Here is a 9,710-nt window from a genome sequence, read left to right as displayed (position 1 = left end):
AGCGACAAATTGAGAACTTACGTTTAGTACTCGACTTCCGGCGTATCCAGCTGCTTCAACATTGCCATTGAGATTCCGTCCGGGCCCAACGATTTTGATGACTTAGCGTTACGGATGACATTTGCAACATCGCCCATCGTAAACTGTGGTGGTTCCTCCTCGGCGGGAAGAGATCTGATACGACGTTGTACTCTTCGCTTCGCCCTATCGCTCTCGGCGTGCTCGTCAAATTGTCGGTTAAAATATTCCGCGCACCTCTTCGGATCAGTCACCGTTACGTCGTTAAAAATGACTGAGTTCCTATCATCCTTTTTTCCAGCGTTCGGGAGCGACTTAACCGTTACTCACAGCCTACTCATATCAGTTCCAATGTTGCAGCACTTTAGTTGGTCTAGCCACTTTTTCCCCTTATGCTCCTGTACCAACCAGTTGACTTCCATTGTCAAATCACTGATTCTAGGATCAGTAGGGTTGGCACGACGGAGATCATCACGCTCGTTTGCTAATCCCGCTACCTCTGGTCTTATCTCGGGTATTCGCCCAGCAGGTATATAGCGAGCGGAGACTATTATCGGGAGATGGTCTGAGCCAAGAGAAATCACGGGTTACCAAGTCACGTCATTTATCAGACCGGGTGACACTATGCTTAAGTCTGGCGAACTGTGACACTCTCCTCTTATTCGGGTGGGGCATACTCGTTAACCGTGCAGAATGTGTCATTTATCAGACCGGGTGACACTATGGTTAAGTCTGGCGAACTGTGACACTCTCCTCTTATTCGGGTGGGGCATACTCGTTAACCGTGCAGAATGTGGAGCAGTCAATCTGCTCTGCCAGCGCTGATCCTTTCTTGTCATTACCTAGGACGGAATGCCACAACTCATGGTGGGCATTAAAATCCCCTAGTACCAGGCGGTTATTGCCTACCAATAATGGGCTAATATCAAGCAAATAACGCGGTTCACAGCTATTAATCGGCGGGCTATACACATTAAGCACCTCTACCTCGGCAGTTCCACACTTGACTGCTACCCCCATACATTCCATGTATGGGTCACTAGAGACTAGCTCAAGCGAGATAGTTCTGTACTGAACAGAATGGTGTAACAGAAACGCTAATCCCCCACCTCCACTTCTGGTGCGATCCTTCCTTAGCACGTTGTAACCATAACAACGTTGTAGGCTGCAATTTTCATTCAGCTTGGTTTCCTGCACCGCTGCGATCTTAATATTCCTCCGACTCATAAATTTCACTATCTCTTCTATTTTGCCTCGGTGTCCGTTGCAATTGAATTGCAAGAATGATGCACAATCCGGAGTTGGAACAGCAACATGGGGCGTTAGGTGCTGCGGTGGAGTGCCATACTCTGACGACGTCTCTGATGAGGACGACGAAGAAGTGGACTCGCTGGGGACTACGTTACTGCAGCAAGTCGCAATATAATCCTTTTCGCTGTAGTCTCGCAAACGCCTTAGTCCGGAACAGTTCTGGAAGTGCACCCATTCTCTACATCCATTACATCGCACAGAAACAGATCTGTGTTGGAAGACGTTCTGACAAACCGAGCAGAACCAAGGTCCGAGGTTTTGGGGGCTATACGAAGACGTGGACCTGCACCGACAATATCCTGTCTAATTCTGTGGCATCCATTACGAACAGCATATACAAAAATTAAAAGAATTCCGATAAATATTGTCGCTGAAATCATCATAATACCAAATATCGGAAGGTACCGTTATATTTGGGCTATACCAAAACGGGCCATTTTCAATACCAAAAGTCTTGCAGACATAATATACTTATGAGTAGAATTTTATCAATCTATTTCACTTCGTTCGGAAGATATATATATTTATATATATATATATATATATATATATATATATATATATATATATATATATATATATATATATATATATATACATATATGTATATATATATATATATATATATATATATATATATATATATATATATATATACATATTTATTTATATATATATATATATATATATATATATATATATATATATATATATATATATATATATATATATATATATATATATATATACATATTGTGGGGTCTTAAATGTGTTACAAAAGAGGTGTTACAAACGAAATGAAAAACTCAATATACCCTTCATACTATTATATAATAAGGGAAAATTTGCGAACAGATTACCTGTGTTACGACGACCGATACGAAGAGTAATAATGCCGAAAGTGGCGTCGCCGCAAACCATTACTAGTTAGAACCGTGCTTGCCCGATCATGCAAGCGGAGGTTTGGGCGATTTCAGAGTGTCTGAACAGGCTTAATGCTAACACGAGACCGGCTACCGTAAACGGCAGCAAAACCGCTAAAAAAGCTAGTACATCCAAAACAGCGAATTCAAAAACTGTTTTGGAATGTATAAACTCAATCAACAACTATCCTCAACACCGCTCAGTACGAATTATATGGACACCAGGTCATGCGGGACGCTAAACGCGTCACGTGTAAAGTTAAAAAAATGTGCCAAAACGCACACATATCCCTATGGAACAATGAAGGCGTAGGGAAAACCACAAAAATCCTTTGGGGCGACCCCAATAACAGGCATTCTTACAGGGCATCTGAGCCTACAAGCACATCTGTATAAAATTGGATGTTCAGATAATAGCATACGCAGGGCATGCTGGGAAAATGATGAAACATTGAAGAATTTTCTCTGTCAATGCCCAGCATTTGCAAATATTTTTTCGATCGTTCCCAAAGCCTCACTTTCCCGCCCCAGCTGACCGAGGGGGCCACCTCCCCATAACGTAGGGAGCACGTACACCCCATAGTCCGGATTATAGGGGGTTTGTAGACTTGGGAAACCGGCTATACTAGAACATCAGCCGGTTTAAAAATTAAAAAGTATTAAAGTATCTAAACTAAACTACAGTAAAACTAAACAATACAAATACTATATAACAGAAACTAAGTCTGGCAACTATTTTATAAACTAAGAACGTAGGATAGTGTTTTTTATGACATGCAAGGGTTCGTGTTATATAATTTATTATAATCAGCACATAAACTTTGGAGAGGATTTTTTAATACATAGTTCGATTTTTCTAATGTTAGTTTAAGTGGTATGTAATAACGTGTATTTCGCGAGGGGACATTGAATTTAATTTCTCCAGTTAAAAACTCAGAATCAATTTGACCACGCAAAAGTTTGATGATAAAAATACATCTAAGCATTAATCTCCTTTTTTCTAGTGTAGGAAGATCGATACGTTTAAGCCGATTCTCATAAGGTGGGAGAAGTTTATTTGAATTCCATCCTAAACCTCTCAGAACAAACAAAAGAACTTGAACGTAAATATATTTTATAGAAAGGACTCCAAAGTACGCAGCCATATTCTAAAGTAGGTCGAACAAGGCTGATAAATAAGCGTTTGGTCACATAAGGATCGTCGAATTCCTTTGACCAACGTTTTATAAATCCTAGTAAAGACTTTGCTTTATTAACACAAGACTCTATATGTAAATTAAAACGTAATTTGTCTAATATGACACCAAGATCAAGAAACGAGTCAACATTATCCAATTTGTAAGAACTTATGAAATAGTAGTAGTTCATATGCTGAGATCTATACAAGGACAATTTTTTTTATTTTTTTTTTTTAAATTTAATGACATTCCATTGACACTACACCGATTTGTAAGAGAATACAAGTCCTGTTGCAGATTAATTTAATGACATTCCATTTACACTACACCGATTTTTAAGAGAATGTAAGTCCTGTTGCAGATTAAGAGATTCGTTGTGAGAATTAAGAGTGCAGAAAAGTTTAAAATTTTGAGTTGCGAACAATGGATGGAAGGCCATTTAAATAAAGTACAAAAAGTAGTGGACCTAAATGGCTACCCTGAGGAACACCAGAAAATACTGTAATATATTTAGAGAGAGTATTATTAAAAGATACCTTTTGGGTACGGTCATGCAAATAAGACGATATCCATTTTAGGAGAATTGTAGAGAAACCCATTAAGTCAAGTTTATATATTTACAAACTAAGCACCACCGTATCGAAAGCTCTACTGATTTTTTGCGAATCCAGTGTGAACATTAGAGACCAGTTCTAATAAATTTGTCGAAGATGATCTTCCTTTAACAAAAGCATTGTGTGGTGATACTATATATGTAACGCAATGAGTTATTCGTTGTGTAAACAAACGCTCAAAAAGTTTGGGAATTGCACTTAGTATTGCAATGCCCCTATAATTTTCAATCTACTGTCGGCTTCATGCAATGGAATAATAAAGCTCGAACGCAAAATAAAAGGAAAATACCCTAGGGTTAACGAAGTATTAAAAATACTTGTTAGAGGAAGATATAGCTCATGGGCACATGCTTTTAAAATGAAAGACGGTACACCATCTGGACCCTGTGAATTGGAACATTTCAATGAAAGTATTTTGATCTTCTATGCTTATTGTATGTTGTGACAATGATTGACATTGTAAGTCATAGTTTGTTACAACTCTCTATCTTTTCTCTCTCTTTTGTCTGTTCCTTGATACCGAAACACGTTGTCCGAGTTAGCTTTTACAGAAAGTACGCGTGTACCATAGCCTGATTAATAAAATACATTAAAACTAAATTAAAACCAAAGTTTTATTTTCGCCGCAACATTTTTTGGTCCGCTCGAGCCAGATGTTAAAATATTGGTGTTAAAATATTTAACAAAAAATATATACCCCGCGTAAGTGAAAAACATAATCACAATGGCTATGAATGAGGTTAAGGTACGCGACTCAGCATCCAGAGGTATATGGAGGCTAGTAAGAAGGAAGAGATGGCTATTAATTTGGAAATGGCCCAAAATTATAGTCTGCTTCTGGAAGAGCAGTGGAGACGCTTCAACCAAGCCCTGGAAAAGGTGGAGATATCTTGTGGCGTGGAATTCCAGGTGGAAGAAGAAGCACGTATTCAAGCTGAGGAATGGTGCCTGCTCTCAAAGAGCAATTTTGACAAATTGCTAGCCGCGCATCCTTCAGTAGTTCAAATTGAAGTCGCCTACAACCCACAACATTCGCCCACGGATGCCCCTGTTGCAACTGCATCCATACAATTGCCGAAAATACAGTTAACAACATTTGACGGCAGACCATCGGACTGGGTATCTTTCCACGATACATTTTGTTCCTTGATACACACAAACACCAGCATCACAGATGGTCAAAAGATGCATTACTTACGCAGTTGCCTTAAAGGGAAAGCTTTACAAGCTATCAGCGGACTTAAAGTAGGTGACGCAAATTACTCCGAGGCCTGGAACATTTTAATAGATCGCTATAAGGTTATGCGATTATTAGTGGAAACGCATTTACATGCAATTTTCACAATAGAGAAGTCTACAAAAGACACAGCCGCATCAATTAAGTCAATACATGGATTTGTATTGCAACACATTGCTGCTTTACGTGCACTTGGCCGCCCGTAGACCTTTATGACGATTGGTTGGTTTACTGGACAGTATCAAAGCTTGCATATGAAACCCGAACACAATGGGAATTGTCATTAACGGATGACTCGCCTCCAACATTTGAGGAATTATCGAAATTCCTTCTCATAAGAGCCCGTTCACTGGAAATGCTTGGAAATTCCGATCCGCCCAGACAATCAAAACCCATAACTAGACAATTGAAGGGGAGTATGAGTGAATTTCGTAGCAGCGCCCCGAGTCAGAGTAAGTGCACATATTGCAACAAAGATCACAAGATCTATCATTGCGATGACTATGACAAGCTGAGTGCAAAAAGAAAGTTCGATGCGATTCGACAAAAGAACGTATGCTTTAATTGCCTCAGTTTAGGACACATAACAACAAGCTGTAAAAGCTCGTCGAAATGCCGAAATGTCATCGCAGTCATCACACCTCAATCCACGAAGCATTCACCGCAAATTATCAATGCAGTTCGCCCGCAAGTCAATCAGCAGTTATTGCTACCCCGCTACCCGCTCAACATACTGCGAATACGCATTTGGCTACACCAAACAACGGCATAGCCGCCACCGCAGAGTATGTTAACAGTTTTAACATAGCTTTTGCCCCTAAATCACAATCCGCAAACATCATCGCACTATTGGGTGCTGCCTTAGTCCGTATCAAGGACGAGTCCGGCAGACTCCAACCTGCAAGAGCTCTGTTTAATAGCGGATCGCACGCAACATTTATAACAGAGGCTTGTGCTCAGCGTCTCCGCATACGGTAACAGGCATTGGAACATCACAGGGAGGAGGTGTAAAAGGTAAAGTAGATTTATTACTTTGTCCTAAAACATCCACTAACCTTTTCAATATCATTGCTCTTGTTTTACAAAAATTGACAAACGATTTACCCTCCGTGGAAATTCCTACCGTGCCCTGGCCACACATCGGGAATCTACGCCTCGCAGACCCATATTTTTATCACCCTGGTCCTATTGATTTACTGATTGGTGTCGATGAAATGGACAAATTTATCATTGAAGGCTTTAAACGGGGACCACCGGGAACACCAATGGCATTTAACACACATTTAGGCTGGATTTTATACGGAAATGTTCTCGCGACCTCTCCTAACCTTCATGTTGCAAATCTGCATTTTGACCTGCAACTCGCTAGAGCCGTTAGTAAGTTTTGGGAAATCGAAGAGCCTTGTGCTAAGAGGCATTACACTGCTGAAAAGTTGGCATGCGAAAAGCATTTTAAGAAGACTCACGGCAGAGCTGACGATGGGCGATTTGTCATTCAATTGCCTTTCAGAGATTCTATGGCATTGGGAGAATTTCGCGGGATAGCACTGCGTAGCTTGAAAGGTTTAGAAGCCAGACTAGCCAACGACGTAAGTTTAAGGGACCAATACAACGCATTCATGGATGAGCTTCTTTCAATGTGGCATATGGAACTGGTTCCTACAACATCTATACCGACGGAGCACTGCTACTACATGCCGCATCATGCAGTATTAAAGGAAACCAGCTCCACGACAAAACTGCGCGTTGTATTTAATGTGTCGATGAAGACGTCTACAGGTCTATCGCTCAACGACACCCCTCATGGTGGGACCGCAACTACAAGATGATATGTACTCGATTCTGCTATGATTTCGCCAACATCGCTTTGCCATGATGGCAGATGTGGAAAATGTATAGGCAGGTGTATGTAGCAGAAAAAGATACGGATTTTCAACGCATCGTTTGGCGTCGATCTCCCGCAGAACGTATCATGGACTACCGCTTACTAAGAGTGACATATGGTGTAGCTTCTGCATCTTATTGTGCTGTAAAATGCATGCAGCAAACTGCTAACAACGCTAACGAAAGCGTTCCCCGCATTATCACCCGCGATTTTTACATGGACGACATGCTCAGTGGGGCCTCCAGTGAGGAGGAGCTACTATCACTACAATATGAAGTATCCCAACATCTATCACAAGGTGGATTTGAACTACGAAAATGGGCAACAAATTTCACAAAGCTCATTGAACGCATTCCACAGACGTCTATGCAAACAACGCATCTGCTTGTGGCTGATAAAGAAGTTCGAACATTAGGTAACATATGGAACACTACAGATGACAGTATCTCATTAGTCGTCAACTGAAAGGCGTTACCGCATAGAATAACTATACGCGTATTCCTGTCCGACACTAGTATGCTTTTCCATCCATTGGGATTAATCGCTCCATGCACGATTCGATCAAAAATATGGATGCAAGAACTGTGGAGCGCTCATGTCAACTGGGACGAAGAAGTGCCTAAGCCTATACTGCGTGAGTGAATAAAACACCGAAATGATCTTCAAAATTTATCAACGTTAAGACTCTGCCGCACTACAGATGACAGTATCTCATTAGTCGTCAACTTAAAGGCGTTACCGCATAGAATAACTATACGCGTATTCCTGTCCGACACTAGTATGCTTTTCCTTCCATTGGGATTAATCGCTCCATGCACGATTCGATCAAAAATATGGATGCAAGAACTGTGGAGCGCTCATGTCAACTGGGACGAAGAAGTGCCTAAGCCTATACTGCGTGAGTGGATAAAACACAGAAATGATCTTCAAAATTTATCAACGTTAAGACTCTGCCGCTGGATTAATACATCAGATACCACAAATACCGAATTTCACGTATTCGCTGATGCTTCAAATCGAGCTTACGTAGCCGCTCTATACGCACGTACTGTTCACCCTGACGGAAAGGTAAATGTTTCATTGGTAACTGCCCGTACTAAAGTAGCACCGGTAAAAACTAAAACGCTACCGCGCCTTGAGCTATGTGGAGCTTCACTAGCAGCAAAGCTTATTCGGAAGGTAAGAGAAAGCATTGGCGGTGGATTTCGAATGTATGCCTGGAGAGATTCAACTGTGGTACTCGCGTGGTTGCACAGCCATCCTAGCCGATGGTCAACTTATGTAGCAAACCGCGTGGCAGAGGTCCAAGATGTTCTTCCCCCTGAAATATGGAATCATGTACACTCAGAGCACAATCCAGCAGATTGTGTTTCTAGAGGCGTCAACGCCAGTCATTTGCTACAACATAATCTTTGGTGGAATGGACCCGATTGGCTACGAAGCATCATACCTACATGGCACCGAAGCAATTCCAGTGAACACTCAACTTGTCTTGAAGCACGCAATATAGCAGCAGCAACGGCTCAAATCGCCAATGACATTGAGTATTGGGATTTTCTTTTCCGGTACTCATCCTTCGACAAACTAGTTCGCATCACATCTTACTTGAGACGCTTTATATACAACATCAAGTGCAAGGTACAAAATTCAACGCCCCGCTACGGATCTTTTACGATTGTTGAATTGCACGAATCCGAGTCGCTATTGGTAAAGTATGATCAACATTTTGTATTTCATCAACAAGTTATTGCTTGCAGAGATAAAAGGATTGTACCGAAGCGTAGCAGTTTACTTCGTTTAAACCCCTTTCTGGACGAACAAGGCATTCTCCGTGTAGGAGGTCGGCTACGCTATTCAAATTTGCATTATGAAGCCCGCCATCAAATTATTTTGCCCAAGAATTCGCCGCTAGCCAAGGCCATCGTATCCGATATTCATTTATACACTTTGCATGCTGGCCCTCGTATCATGCAAGCTACGCTCGAAAGGCGTTTTTGGGTAGTCGGCGCTCGCAGCCTTGTACGCAGAATATATGCCAGCTGTGTGAAATGTACAGAATTGAATCATCGACCAGTTCAACAAATGATGGCAGACCTTCCTGCTAGTCGTTTTTTACATACGGCTGTAGATTTCGCAGGATCATTTGCGCTAAAATATAAGAACTGAGTATATCACGAGCCTTCAGAAACGCGGTAAGTGGTTCCGTCCAACTCCTAACTTTGCCGTTGGTGACATCGTCATAATTCACGACCAATTTGCTCCGCCTACAAAATGGAAGCTCGGACGTGTGATCGAGTGCCGACCTGGCCAAGATGGTCTAGTAAGAGTCGTTCGACTTCAAACCAGAGATGGCCAACTACTTCGCCCTACCGCTAAATTGACTTTGCTGCCACAAATCTTACGACATATACCAAATTATTTTTCTATTATTATATCGTTTCTTATATTACTAATTTTGAACTTAGCCCCGCAGTTCAAGGTGGCCGGCATGTTCGCGCCAATATGGCAACACTGTTTTCTATGTTTTATTTTGATCTTCTATGC

The 9,710-nt window shown here is 41.3% G+C and overlaps 2 protein-coding genes across 2 annotated transcripts; both read left to right on the top strand.

The window, feature by feature from the left end:
• The first annotated feature begins 4,815 nt into the window (after window positions 1-4,815).
• Window positions 4,816-5,487, top strand: LOC101890403 (uncharacterized). Its single transcript, XM_005175659.2, has one exon. It carries the CDS (start codon window positions 4,816-4,818, stop codon window positions 5,485-5,487), a length of 672 nt encoding a protein of 223 aa, XP_005175716.2.
• Window positions 5,488-8,003: 2,516 nt separating this feature from the next.
• On the top strand, window positions 8,004-9,332 carry LOC131806984 (uncharacterized). The gene has a single exon (XM_059131971.1). It carries the CDS (start codon window positions 8,004-8,006, stop codon window positions 9,330-9,332), a length of 1,329 nt encoding a protein of 442 aa, XP_058987954.1.
• The last annotated feature ends 378 nt before the right edge of the window (window positions 9,333-9,710 follow it).

This window comes from Musca domestica, unplaced genomic scaffold, assembly GCF_030504385.1.
Source record: "Musca domestica strain aabys unplaced genomic scaffold, Musca_domestica.polishedcontigs.V.1.1 91, whole genome shotgun sequence".
NCBI classification, from domain to species: Eukaryota; Metazoa; Arthropoda; class Insecta; order Diptera; family Muscidae; genus Musca; species Musca domestica.
The sequence above is the reverse complement of the archived record's forward strand: the minus strand, read 5'-3'. Positions and strand labels throughout refer to the sequence as shown.

Excerpts from the sequence above, each read along its gene's own strand:
- LOC101890403 (XM_005175659.2), top strand. The coding sequence starts at position 4,816 with ATGGAGGCTAGTAAGAAGGAAGAGATGGCTATTAATTTGGAAATGGCC.
- LOC131806984 (XM_059131971.1), top strand. The coding sequence starts at position 8,004 with ATGCAAGAACTGTGGAGCGCTCATGTCAACTGGGACGAAGAAGTGCCT.